Raw genomic sequence first — 15113 nt, 5'->3', positions numbered from 1 at the left:
CCTCCCCGCTTCTCTTCTCCCCTCCTATTTATCCTACCTCCCTGCCCCTTTCCCCCATGTTCCCAATTTGTTTGGTGGCTCTTGTTCCTTTCAGCTACACTGGGGGACCTTGTATGTCTCTCTTAGGATCCTCCTTGTTTCCTAGCTTTTCTGGAGGTGTGGATTGTAGGCTGGTAATCCTTTGCTCTATGTACATATATGAGTGAGTAAATACCATGTTTGTCTTTTTGTGACTAGGTTACCTCACTTAGGATGGTTTCTTCTAGTTCCATCCATTTGCCTGCAAATTTCAAGATTCTGTTGCTCTTTCTTGATGTGTAGAATTCCATTGTATGAATGTACCGTGTTTTCTGTAACCATTCTTTGGTTGAGGGGCATCTAAGTTGTTTCCAGGTTCTGGCTATTACAAATAATGCTTTTATGAACATAGTGGAACAGATGTCCTTGTTATATGAATGTGCATCATTTGGGTATATGTCTAAGAGTGGAATTGCTGGATACTGAGGTAGATTGATTCCCAATTTCCTGAAGAACCTCCAAACTGATTTCCAAAGTGGCTGTACAAGTTTGCACTCCCACCAACAATGGAGAAGCAGTCCCCTATTTCCACATCCTCTCCTGCATAAACTGTCATTGGAGTTTTTGATTTTAGCTATTCTAATGGGTGTAAGATGATATCTCAGAGTTGTTTTGATTTGCCTTTCTCTGATGGTTAAGGATGTTGAGCAATTTCTTAAGTGTCTTTCATCCAGTTTAGATTCCTCTATTGAGAATTCTCTATTTAGTTCTGTACCCCATTTTTTAACTGAATTATTTGGCGTTTTGGTGACTAGCTTCTTGAGTTCTTTGTATATTTTGGAAATCAGCCTTCTATTTTATGTGGGATTAGTGAAGGACCTTTCCCATTCTGTGGGCTCTGGTTTTGTCGGGTTGACTGTCTTTTGCTTTACAAAAGCTTCTCAGTTTCAGGAGGTCCCATTTATTGCCAATCTCAGTGTCTGTGCTACTGGAGTTATGTTCAGGAAGTGGTCTCCTGTGCCAATTTGTTCAAGGGTACCTCCCACTTTCTCTTCTAAGAGGTTCAGTGTGGCTAAATTTCTGTTGAGATCTTTGATCCATTTGGACTTAAGTTTTGTGCGTGGCTATAGCTATGTATATATCTGCAATCTTCTACATGCCAGCATCCAGTTATGCCAGCACCATTTGTTGAAGATGCTTTCTTTTTTCCATTGTATAGTTTTACTTTCTTTGTCAAAGATCATGGGTTCAAAGGTGTGTTGGTTAATATCAGGGTCTTCAATTCGATTCCATTGCTCTACCTGTCTGATTTTGTCCCTATATCAAGCTTTTTTCATTACTATAGCTCTATAATAGAGCTTGAAGTAAGGGATGGTGATGTCTCCTGAAGTTCCTTTATTGTACATTGTTGTTTTGCCTATCCTGAGTTCTTTGTTTTTCCATATAGAGTTGAGTATTGTCCTTTCAAGGATATGTCTTACAATGCCAGTCATTACTGTAGCTCATATAGTTTATAACTAGGTATGTTTAAGCATTATGTTACTCTTTCAATAACTCACATAACAATTTTCACCTCTGTATAAATATTAGCTAGTGTGGATTAAGCTTCCAAGAACATAGTAACTTGATTTTCCTATATTCTGTGACTCAAGTATGTAGTGTTTTCAGCATTTGGGTAAATTTGCACTGAAAGGATATACAAATATCATTAATTTTTTGTGGATGATATTTAGCCTTTTGTTAAATTTACTTGGTTTTTATATATTTGAATATGAGCACAATGAACTTACCTATAAAAAGCTGCTTTGTCTTCACTAATGACTCCAACATATCTATCATATTCTGATCATCCTTAAAATTATTCCTTCAGCTTTGTTTCTGTTAAAGTTGTGTATATACTTGTGTAAAACTTGATGTCATAATTGTGTATATATTGTGGAATGGCAGATTTAAACTAGTAATTAAGTATGTGTGTGCTTTGATTCACATATGTGTGATTTTTCATAGTGAGAATACTTAAATCTTAGCTATTTTGAGGAATATTTTATATTATTTTTAACTATAGTCACCATAAAAGCATGTTTTTTTATTTCTCTCCTGTCTGAAATGTCTTTCCTTTTGAACATTTCCCAATTGTGCTATCTTCTAGAGCCTTGACGCTTTTGTGTTTCCTTCTCATGGCTGATTTTTCTCCTAGCTATATATAGATCACATATTTGTAGTTACTCATGGACTGTGAGTACTGGCCTGCTCAGTGCTGAAATAAAAAATATATATATATATCATCTTCATCCTAGATAGCAGTTAACTTGCTTACTGTTCTGATTTTACCATTTGATGGATATTTTAAAGTTTTATCATGAGGCTTCAATCACAGCAGATTTCAGGAAATTTTATTCTGTAAATTACCAAAAACTACTAATGTTTTACATTACAAGCCTACATTCCTGGTTGCAATTGCTCAACTCTGTCACTACTGTATAAAAATATCTATATTTTAATATATAGTCAAGTGGGTATATCTGTCACAATAAAATTTTATTTACAGGTACTGTGGTTTTGGATTGAGGATTATAGTTTGCTCAACTAAATATGAAAAATACTTCTTCTAGAGTTACTTTGTCTTCTACCAAGTCATTAATTTTCTGAAGTTCCCACTGAATGTCTTATATTTGTCAAGGACATTTCAGTCTATATGGTAGAAGCCCAAAGATGCCTGCCTTTCTGTGAATACTTGAAATACTTCTACTTACAGCTACAATTTTATTGCTGTCTTAGAAGTTACTTTTCTTCCTTGTGAATTCTTACCTATCCGTATGTAAACTGAAATTCAGCCAAAGATTTGAGCATATTTCTGAATCTCTTTATCTTCAACAGTCTTTTTTAAAAATAATTTTTATTTAACTTTTTGCACATATTACTCCTAGGTCCCTCTCCCTCACCTCCTCATCTTCCCCCCCAACTCTCCCAACACCCAACTCCATCCTCCTCAGCTCCCCAGGGAGGGTAAGGTCTTCGCATGGGGGATTTTCAAAGTCTGTCATATCATCCTGGGCAAAGTACATTTGTGTGCCAGGGATAAACACTGATCTACTATCCGAGGTCCCACAGATTGTCGAGGCCTCCTCTCTGAAACCCAGGTTCAGGGGGGTCTGGGTCAGTCTCATGCTGGCCTCTCAGGCATCATTCTGGGGTCCATGCGTTTCCCCTTGTGTAGGTCAGCTGCCTCTGTGGGTTTCACCAGCCGGGTCTTGAATCATTTGTTCATCACTGCTCATCGCATCTGGGTTCCAGGAGTTCAGTTCAGTGTTTACCTGTGGGTGTCTGCCTCTGCTTCTGTCAGCCACTGGATGAGGGTTCTAGGATGGCATATAAGGTAGTCATCAATCTCATTATCAGGGGAGGACATTTAAGTTAGCCTTAATGCCAGTTGGTGTCATTCTTATAGATCTCTGAAAATTTCGTTAGTGCCATATCTCTCTTGGAACCTATAATAGCTCCTTCTATTATGGTATCTCTTATCCTGCTGTCCTCTATTCTTACCCTGACTCAATCTTTCTGCTCCCTCATGTGCTTCTCTCCCCTCCTCTTCTCCCCCTCTCTTTCTCCCATCTCCCTCTTCCTTCGCTCTCCCACCATGCTCCCAGTCTCCTCAAGAGATCTCATCCCATTCTCCTTCTCCAGCTTATCCTGCATATCTCTCTTAGGGTCCTCCCTGTTTCTCAGAATCTCTGGCCATGGGATTTTAGGCTGGCAATCCCCTGCTCCATGTCTAAAATCCATATATGAGTGAGTACATACCATGTTTGTCTTTTTGTGACTGGGTTAACTCACTCAAGATGGTTTCTTCCAGTGCCATCCATTTGCCTGCAAATTTCAAGATTCCATTTTTTCCCCACTGAGGTTGTATACCATTATGTAGATGTATCACATTTTCTCTATCCACTCTTCAGTTGACAGGCATCTAGGTTGCTTCCAGGTTCTGGCTATTACAAATAATGCTGTTATGAACACAGTGGAATTTGTTGTATAAATGTGTATCTTTTAGGTATATCCTTAAGAGTGGAATTGTTGGATCTTGTGGTTCCCATTTTCCTGAGGAATCTCCATACTGATTTCTAAAGTGGGTGTACGAGTTGGCACTTCCACCAGCAGTGGAGGAGTGTTCCCTTTTCTCCACATCCCTCCAGCATAAATTGTCATTAGTGTTTTTGATTTTAGCTTTTCTGACAGGAGTGAGATGTTATCTCAGAGTTGTTTTGATTTGTATTTCCCTGATTGTTAAGGATGTTGAGCACTTTCCCAAGGGTCTCTCAGCCCATTGCGAGTCATATTATCTCTGGGTTGGTGTTACTGGACTCTATATGAAATCAGGCTGAGCAGGTCATGGGGAGAAAGCATGTAAGTAACTGCCTTCACCAGTCTCTGCATCAGTTATTGCCTCCAGGTTCCTGCCCTGTTTAAGTTCTGATCCTGACTTCCTTTCATGATAAACAGTGATTATAGAAGCAAAACCCAAATAAACACTTTCCTCTCCTTCCTTTTTTGGTCATAGTGTTTCATTCCAGCAATAGAACTAAGGCAATCATAATGCTACTTTTTTTGGTCATTTCTAAAGTTTCTGGTGTACACACGTAACTTTGAGACTCATTTTCAACTTTCTTCTCCTTGGCCCCCAAAAGTCTATTTTGAAGATTTTGGTGTCCATAATGGAGACTACTATGGAAATAGTTATATAGCTTTGGTCAAATACGACCTTCATATTATACTGAAAAAAATCCATGGTCCTAGATTATTACATTATTTACTGTCCATCAAACTGGTACATTCAGAATAGACCAGAGTCTTGAAGTTTCAGTTGCTAAGATACATACAGAAGGACCTATGATGTTGCGATTTATTTTGTTTACTAAAATAAACTTCTCTGAACTGATAGTGAATGACTAATTTATGAATAAACATAATATAAATGTATGTAAAGCACATAATCGGAAATATATATTTGTAAAAATCAAAGAAGCACAATTTTATGAGTTTAATCTTCAAAGCTGTTAGCAACCAATGATCTATGACTACATCACTGTTTTTGCTTTGTTTTCCTTTTGGCATACAATAATCACACAAAATAACTTGGAACAAGTAAATAATATTAGTTGATAATTTCTTTTGTCTTTTCTCAAAACCAGATTGTAGTGGGCTACTAAACTATAGTTATGTGATCCTGTGAAAGTATTCCTAAGAATGCTTTAATTGGTAAACCTTTCTAGGAAAAACTGGTCTTCTGGTCACAGAGACATAAAACTGATCTCTAGAAATAGCCATAAATTCATATACAATATGTCCCTGACCTAAAGGTTATGAGAGCTGCCTGAGCATTTAACTGCTGAACACATAAAATTTGAAAACCTGTGAGGAAATCCAGTGGTTGCTAACAACTTTGATTATTAAACTCATGAAAATGTGTTTCTTTGATTTTTTGCAAATATGTATTCCTGTATATGTGCTTTGTATGTATATATTGTGTTTATTTGTTAAACTAATCATTCACCATAATGGTCAGGCAAGTTTATTTTGTTAAAGAGAATAAATTACAGCACCATAGATCATTTGGCATATATCTTAGGCATCTGAAATTTCATGTTTTGTAAAGAGTCTGGACCGTTTTTTTTCAATATAACATTGACCTATGTACTTTCCCAAATCTCTCTCTCTCTCTCTCTCTCTCTCTCTCTCTCTCTCTCTCTCTCTCTCTCTCTCTCTCTCTCTCTCTCTCTCTCTTGCTCTCTCTCACACAAACACACATCTATATCTGTATCTCTCTCTCTCTCTTTTGATAGAGAGATATCAACTGAAAAGTGTCTCTTGTTGTTTGGACCTTGTATCATGAACTGATCACTTTCATATATAGAAAGGGGAGTCAACACAGTTAAGATTAACTTTGTACTCCCTATAGGCTCAATATCAACCTTCATCCCTACAAGAAAGTGAATCAACAGTCTGATTCGTAGGAGCCAGAGACAGAGCCAGAGCCATGTAGCTGCTAAGGACTCCATTTTGACAAAGGCACCATCTTACAGGACTGCAGCCAGCCCTCAGAAACCCAAGGATTTTTAATGCAATTCCAGTAATTTTATGTCCTTTAATTTATTCTAGAAATGTAAAAGACCCTGGGATTTACCCCACACCGACAGCAGTGTATGTCTGCAGCAATGAATTGTGGCTATTGCCTTTAAAGTTCTCCTCCCCTTTTAAATGGGCCACAGTCCCATCAAAGGCGCCATGGTCAGCTGCAGCTAAAATAAAATTTGGATGATTAAACTCTTTATAAAGTCTAAGTGGTCTTTGGATGATCTTGAACTCCACAGAATTACTGTGTATCATCTTATGAATGGATTAGAGTAGTAATATTTTCTTTATTAATGTAGAAATTATGTTCTAACATAGTTTTGTATAGTTATATGACTGTACCTAGTTTATGTAGTTACTTTCTTTAAAATTTAAAATGTATTACTATCCCAAAATATTAGCTCAACTGAATTTGCGTGATGCATTAAAATTTAATCTTTTTCTGTTGAGTTCTATGTCTATATTTTCTTCTTTAACTTCAAAGGATTTCAGTAATGGTTTGATTCAGTTATTTTGGAGAAAATCATCTCTCAAGTTCTTAATGGGTTTTATTTTTCTTCTCTGAATATGGTAGAGTAGGCAGAGTCAATGCAAGTGCCAGCTTTTGTAAAATGAAATAATGTATTAATTTCTCAGCTTCTTATTAGTGCTTCAGAGGCAATGCTTCTTCCAACATCAGCTCTACTAGTCCTGTGATGGGCAGCCTTGTCCTTTCTAAGCCAGTGAATTCATGACATAGCTTAGAAGACATGAGAGTTGGGTCTAAAGAGCAACTCTGCTTTTGAAAAATTCTCAATTCATTTGACATCGGTAACTTTTGATTTTTTTTAACCGACTAATGAGAAAATTAATATGAGTATTTTCTCTTTCTTTGTGGTTTTTAGTTGAGTTCCATAATTTAAATATTAAAAGTCTTTTGTCTTACCATCAATCTAAGAAAATGTACCAAATAAATTTCTTTAATTTGTTACAACAAACAAGAAAACAATTCAGAAATTAATCCATGGAAGGAAGTTCTTTTGGAAGCAGAATGCAGAAAGCAGAACTTTATCTTCAAAGACTCTGTATGCTAAAACACATTGACTTTGGGCATCGTCATGTTGGTGTTCCAGGACTAGAGACAGCAGGAAATGGCTGGCAGCCTTTAGGACAGGCATTTTAACCCAGTAAATTCTATGTCACTTTCCATCCATCGTCTACTTCTTTTCTCATGACCATTAGTGTCCTCATATGAAAAATTATTGTAACATACTCCTTGTCATTATAAAAATATCTGAGATAATCAAATTATAAAGAGAAAGCATTAATTTTGACTCAGAGTTTTGGAAGATACAGTTAATGATTCATTGGCTCCATTGCTTTTATGGCCAGGGTGAGCTGAGTTATAACTGGGAGTACATAACTATTTACCTCTGGGTCAAGAAGTGAAGAGTGACAGAAGAAGGGATAGGATCCTGCAGTTCCCTTCAAGATCACACTTCTAGTGCTTAAGGATTTCCCACTAAACGCTGACTCTTCAAGTTGCCACAGCCTTCCTATAGCGACTTTCTGGTGACTAAGTTTCCAAAGCCAGCTGTTGGAAGATATTTAAGATTCAGGCTGTAACAGAGGTTTCTGCAGGAGATTCTAGATCATCTTTCAGTACATGCATGAAACATCACTCAACTCCTTTTATCCATACCAACTCTCAACCACCATGCAACTTCCTTCCACTCATTGAATTCCTCATTCTAGAAATATAGTTAGGAGTAATCTTAAGAGCTTGTCTTCCAGGAATCTAGGAGCTTATGAAGAAGAGACAAGTATGGTGGTTCCTGCTGGCAATACTAGCACTTAGGGTGCTGAGGAAGGAGGATTGCTTTAATTTTTGGTCAGATACCTCAAGTTCTTATGCAAACTGTAACCACTGGTACACTATAAGTAATCCCCTCTCATGGCCTTTAGACTAAATGGAAGAATTTATCAATCCATTTTTGTTTTATTCCAGGTTTTTGCCCGCACGGCTATGAGGAATGTCAGAATGGCAGATGCTTCAGTCCAGAGCAGAGATGCAATTTTGCAGATGACTGTGGGGATAATACTGATGAAAATGAGTGTGGTGGTTCCTGCACTTTTGAGAAAGGTTGGTGTGGCTGGAGGAACTCCTTAGCTGAAAACTCAGATTGGGTTTCAGGAATTGGCTCTCGTAAGAGCCAACGACCCCCAAAAGACCACACACTTGGAAATGAACATGGTAAGTTATTAGATTGTTGTTATTACTCTGTTTATGTTCTTTTTTTCTTTAATTTTTTTTATTTTACATACTAGCCCAGTTTCCCCTCCCTCCGCATCCACTCCTCAGAAGGGATAAGGTCACCCTTGGGGAGTCTACAAAGTCTGGTATAACAAGTCGAGACAGGACCTGGCCCCTCCCCTCATGCATTCAGCCTGAGTAAGGTATCACACCACAGGGAATGAGCTCCAAAAAGCCACTTTATGCACCTGATCCCACTGCCAGTACTCCACTTAACAAGTCCAGCCAAATAACTGTCAACCACATTCAGAGGGCTTGGTTCAGTACCAAGCAAGGTCCTTTAAGTTCTTAAAGTCCAGCTCATTGTCATCAGCAGACTGCTGTTTAACTTTTTCACGTGTGTTCATATTCTAGGACAGCTGTACCAAAACACCTAAAACATGTGACTGAGACCATGGACACTAAAACTGTCTCAGTTTTGGAAGTCAGAAATTCAAGATGAAGCTGGTGGCAGCACTGGGATTCCTTCTGAGGGTTGTGAGGAAGAAACCAGTTTTCTGTGCCCCCTACTTCAGGGCTCTAATAGCCTCACAAGTTCCCCACTTATAGATGATATTTTGCCCTGCATCATCATATCAGCTCCTCTTGTATATGGCATAGTACTTTCCAAAGTTCCTTTTTTTGTTAGATCCCAGGATATTGACTAGTGTCCACTTTAATAACATCACCTTTACCGATTTTCAACAGATAAGTAAACAGTAATATTTCCAAACAGTGATCATGATAAGGGTAGGTCATTGATTTAGTGGCTGGGAGATGGCAGAGGCAAATCAGCCCATAACGGCAGTCACAATCTTGCATTATTTGCGTTTCAATAACTGTAGGTAAATGATAGTACTCCCTTTCATTCAACAACTTTCCTAAGCGGAACATAATTATCCTTAACTGATTACCCTGAGTTTGGATACTCGTCTGATCATTAGCAAATCACTTGATTTTTCACAAACTCAGCCTCATAGTTTATTAAGTGGAGACAGTGAAGTTTGCTCAGTATGTGTAACAGAGGTTGTGAGATTGAACTGTAGGAAGCCTGTAGGTAATGAGATTGAACATTATTGAGAAATTGTAAAACTATAACTGTAAAACTATGTTTGTAAGGGTGATAGACATGGACTATTTTTTATAGTAAGTACTTACAATCAAGTGTCAAGTGCAATGCTCAAGGAGACACAGACATTAATAGGATAACAAAAGGACTATAAAGTCCTGAGAAGTACAAAAGAGCAGAATGGTATCTCAATATTGAGATTTCACTCATATTAAAAGGATCTGATGAGTTAGGCCACAAACTCAAAGATACACACTCATCTGACATACTGACACACGTGATATGCTTTAGATACTTTCATAAGAAGAATGAAATGCAATAGCTTTCTTTTTAACTTATACATTAAAACTCCCAGAATTTTATTTACATGTTCAACAGGTGACTGAATCTTCTCGGGTTTTGATTTCATGGAAATCTGCACTCTTTTATAATAGCTTATGGTCTCCATTAAATTCCTATATGATCTTGTTGATATAACAGTATAAACACCTTATCAAATCACTTAGTCTGCATACTGGGAAGCATTTTGTTAAAAGCACACACTATTGGCAGGCTATTAGATTTATTCTCCATTTCAGATGAAAATGCTGTTGACAGCTAGATCACATAAACTGTAATAAAAAAAAACTCAACTGAAGTCAGGTGGTGGTGATACATACCTTTAATCTCAGCACTAGGGAGGCAGAGGCAGGTGGATCACTATGAGGTCTAGGCTAGTGCCAGCCTGGTCTACAAATCAAGTTCCAGGACAGGCTTCAAAGTTACACAGAGAATCCTTGTCCGGAAAAAACAAACAAAAACAAAAGCAAAAAGCTCTCATTGTTCTTTAGATCCTATTTTGGTCTTATTTAAATTCCATCCTTATTCCTAGGTCACTTCATGTATCTAGAGGCCACCCCACTGGGCCTTCGAGGTGACAAAGCCCACTTGAAGAGTGCCATTTGGCAAGAATCCAGCGCAGTCTGCACTATGAGCTTCTGGTACTTCATATCTAAAAAAGCCACGGGGGCCATCCAGATTCTCATTAAGGTAGGCTCTCCTGGTTAAGGATGCTGTAGGGTTTCCTGAAGCTGCTGCAGGGAGGACAGAGTTCTGGCCTGCCTAGAGAAAACCTTATTACTCTCAAGGAGCAGCTCCTGTGGCCATACACCCTATGAAGTTTGATTAGCTGTGACATGGGAACATGGAGTGCAGTGTCACGCCACAATCCCAGAGCCTCCTTTTATCAGAGTTAATCTAAGTTCTCTCGTTTTACTATTTCCTTCCTTGTCTTTTCCAATGAAACGAAAGAGGTCATTTGTACATTTGAAGGGAGAACAACTATTCATTTTCTCTTTTTTCACATAATTATTGAGTACTAATAATAGACATTCTGGCTTCATGAATACATTACAAAGAACTAAGCTGCTCATGAGAGTAATGAAGGTATGATTACACTGAACTGCTTATTAAATGTGGCACATGAATGTATTTCCTTCCTGGTTATTAATTGGATGTTTCCATCAGAGTTTTAATTTAGCACAATAAAGTGACAGAGTTTGGGAACAAAACAGCAAGGTAAATATTAATATTAACAAGACCTAATTAAAAACCTTTACTTTTTAATAAATTAAAGCAGCAGTTAAAAAGAAGTTTGTGTGTGTGTGAATTATGTGTTTTAAGAATCTAGTTATTCCAAGAAATCTTGGTTTAAAGCATGCCACTAGCTGTTTCTTAGCACATGAGCTTTGCTCAAGTGCCCCAGTGCTGATGGAAAAAGAGCTGACCTGAATGTCAATTACCTCATCTATCTGAATCCTTTACAGCTCTGTGACTCTTGTTTGGTTGTTGGAAACCTGAACTGACTTGAGGAACTTTAGACCATAATATAATGAGGTATAAAAGGAAGTCTAGGAGGACACATGCAGCATATAACCACAGTGTTGTTCATGTACTTGAATGTAAATATTTATATGAAACTTAAAGTTCTCATAGGATAATTTACTAATACTCTTTTGAATGTGGTACTGTTATTTGGTAACCAGTGTGTGAGATTTGCTTTTGTTATTTGCTTCACAGAAACTTACTTCCAACTATCTTACATTATAGGAGCAAACTTAATAATATACTAAAATGAAATTTAAGATTTTTAGAGGTATTGGTCTTCTTATAAGCAATCTCTTTAATTATGTAGCCTCTGGTAAATTATTCCTGCTCCAATCCCTCCCCATGAAAGGGGACACATTAAATCCAATTAGTCACAAACCAAATTAAAAACTGTCAAAAGATATGAAAATGGGATGGGGTCTTAGTGGGAGGAGGGGTGAATTGGTAGGGATGGAAGGAGGATAAGAGAGAGTACGGGGATGAATGTAATGAGAATGTATTACATGCATATCATCGATTGTCAAGAAATTAATTGAGGAACAAGATTTAAATAAAAAATACTTTAAGACATAATAAGACTACCACCCAAACTGAGGAGTGATTATTGGGGCATTGGAGTTGTAAGTCCATGCTAAGCACATGCCCAGCATTTGTAAGCCCCTGGATTTGATACTTGCATCTGAAATAAACAAATCATAAATAAATAAATAAATAAACCATATGCAAATAAATAGTACATACTTGTTTTGGGAATCTCAAGAATGAAGGAGAGAAATCTTTCACAGCTTGTATTTTATTTATATTCAAAACTTGGGGAAATTGCTTCACTTTGGTGAATAATAAGATGAAAATTTTTGATCCTGTTTATAAAGTACTTCTTAGGCTTCCCTGTGTGTGGAACCATGCTGGAGTTTACCTTCTCCTTAGCCTGAAACATGCTAGGCAGATGGCAAACTCAACAGGAGTAGGATTCTGAATTTTCTTTCTTCCTTTTCTCATTACGAAAACAATATTCCCAGTTCATGAATGTGACCCCCCCTCTGGCTCAGTCTCCTCTTCTGAACCTCAGAAATAATACCCCTACCCTGTGCTTTTGCTCTATACCAAGTCTATAGAACTGGAAGATAAAGCTCCAAATGACGCTGTAACAATAAGCGACACTTACTGAAAGTAAAACTAAGTATTTATTGTAGAAATTACTCATGAGATAACAAACAAGTAACCCAGATGAGCCAAGTAGTATTCCCGCTGCCGAACCAGAAGCCGAACTCCTGGAAAAGAGACGGAGACTTCCTGTGTGCTGTCTTTTATGCCTTCCCCCGTAACGCCCCCCTAGCCATGCCCAAATGTGGGCCTGGCTAGTGACGTAGTTCACCGCCTACGTACGTATACATCTTTATGTCCGGCCGTATACGTCTTTAGTCATGCCTAAAGTGGGTGTGGTTAGCGGTGTGGTAAACCGCCCTTTTATTACCTCATCTGTATGCGCCTCTAGTAAGTCACATGTTTAATGGCGGCATACAGACTTCCTCCTACAGGAAGATACAGAATTTTGAGTAAAAGTTTCCTTATCACTTTTGCTTTGCACAGTTCCTCTCCTGAGTGTTCATCTGAACTCTAGGACTGATTCCTGCCCACTCGCTGGTGATTGGTGATTGTTCTCTTTCTACAAAGAATTTGTCAGTTCTTGAGACCAAGCTATTGAAATTTTTGGATTTTGTTTGCCACCTAAGATATTCAGGGAGTGACTGGTGAAGCAAAGGAATGCCTTTCTAGGTCCTTGTTAATGCTCATCCCTGTGGAAGGAACGGTTATAATATGTTTCATACATGGCACTCCAGTGTGGTTTGAAGAGCTTATAATCTAAACCTGACATAGAGAGTTCAGTTAGACATAAGGCATCTAACAATTACACATTAATTTAATGGTGATACTGCTTACATAGAGTTGTACTTAGTTCAGCTAACAGCAATGACATTGCATACTAGCATGAGCCATTCACTGAGCATTGACACCTGTATTGTTTCTAACAATTCTCAGCAAAACATTCTGAAACATGAAGTATGAGTCCTGGTGTACGAATGGCCTAAAGAAAGAAATGTCACAGTAATAACACAGCAATTGTGTTCATCCTATTATTGTATTCACAGATCAGGTATTTTAATCTGGGAATGCCTATGTTAAAAAATAACTTGTGTGTTTTACTCTTCACAGCTAAGTGTTCTACATGGAGAATAGTGAAATGGAAGTTTTATTTTACTGAGTTCCATATTGGTCGCATAGACCTTGTTTTGAAATATAAAATAAATAATGTTGCTTAAAATAGAATTTCACAATTCTTTCAATATGTCTGTAATAATGAAGTAAATACAAGAAAACCCCAATAAAGCTATTGCCTTAGAAAGCATTTAATGATTATCAATACCATTTTAGAGGTAATATATTTTATTCTTTTCCCTCATATTTCTTGCTACCAGTTACATGACAGATATATGTATGTATGTGTGTATATACATATGTGTATATATGAAAGAGAGAGATACAATTTGCCATTGAAACTGTAATTTTTGTGTCTTAAACATGGCAATGTGTGACTAACAAGAATATGAAAAACTAGTCTGCTCAGAAACTAATGCCAATTATTATCTGTGGTTATTAGACAGTAAAACAAAATAATTTTGCATGGGCACTAATGCTGTTTAAAACAAAATTACATAGTGTTAAACAGGTAGCCAGATGGAAAGATCATTGGCTTTCTGTCCCTTACTGCTTGAACCAAGACACACCCTTTGTGAGAGGGAGTCAGCTTATGGAAAGTGGTGGAAATGTGTTACTACACAGCCTTCATCTTTACCAAGTGAGGCCCATGGGAATTAAATGCAAAGTCTAGAATCTCAACTAAGGGTATGATCAAGGGCTTGAAGTCAGATAATTTGAAATAGCATTAGATTGCTCCATGTTCAAATTGCTTTCTGTCTTTGCATGGAGGCTGTCAGACATGACGTGCACAGAATATCTACAGTCAGTACACTATGGCCTTTCCTGGTTGTAGTAAATGATTCACCCTAAAAAATGGTATATTTGTGTGGCACCTCTTATTTTATGTGCCTTTTAAGCCATTGACATTTGATTTTAAATTTCTCATTAATTTTAAATACATTGCTTTTTTATCCCTGAAAATTTTAAACAGAACATATTTTAAAAGTACTCAGTGGAAGTGCAAACTAGCACGATACTGATCCATGTCTAACATCCATATATGAGTGAGTACATACCATGTTTGTCTTTTTGCGACTGGGTTACCTCACTCAGGATGGTTTCTTCCAGTGCTATCCATTTCCCTGCGAATTTCAAGATTCCATTTTTTTTTCTGCTGAGTAATACTCCATTGTGTAAATGTACCACATTTTCTCTATTCACTCTTCAGTTGAGGGGCATCTAGGTTGCTTCCAGGTTCTGGCTATTACAAATAATGCTGCTATGAACATAGTGGAGCAGATGCCCTTGTTGTATGAACTTGCCTCATTTGGATATATGCCTAAGAATGGAATTGCTGGGTCTAGTGGTAGATTAATTCCCATTTTCCTGAGGAATCTCCATACTGATTTTCAAAGAGGCTGTATGAGTCGGCACTCCCACCAGCAGTGGAGGAGTGTTCCTCTCTCTCCACATCCTCTCCAGCATAAATTGTCTTCGGTGTTTTTGATTTTAGCCATTCTGACAGGAGTAAGATGGTATCTCAGAGTTGTTTTGATTTGCATT

General features: G+C 37.6%; 1 protein-coding gene across 1 annotated transcript in view; it reads left to right on the top strand.

Annotated features, from left to right (window-relative positions):
• Malrd1 (MAM and LDL receptor class A domain containing 1) overlaps positions 1–15113 on the top strand; it is a 637041-nt gene that overhangs the window by 362478 nt on the left and 259450 nt on the right. The window contains exons 27-28 of the mRNA XM_040755448.1: positions 8132–8377; positions 10357–10514. Of these exons, the coding sequence (XP_040611382.1) occupies positions 8132–8377; positions 10357–10514 (404 nt within the window). The remainder of the gene's footprint in view (positions 1–8131; positions 8378–10356; positions 10515–15113) is intronic.

This window comes from Mesocricetus auratus, unplaced genomic scaffold (genome assembly GCF_017639785.1).
Source record: "Mesocricetus auratus isolate SY011 unplaced genomic scaffold, BCM_Maur_2.0 Super-Scaffold_100013, whole genome shotgun sequence".
Lineage (NCBI taxonomy): Eukaryota > Metazoa > Chordata > Mammalia > Rodentia > Cricetidae > Mesocricetus > Mesocricetus auratus.
The sequence above is the reverse complement of the archived record's forward strand: the minus strand, read 5'-3'. Positions and strand labels throughout refer to the sequence as shown.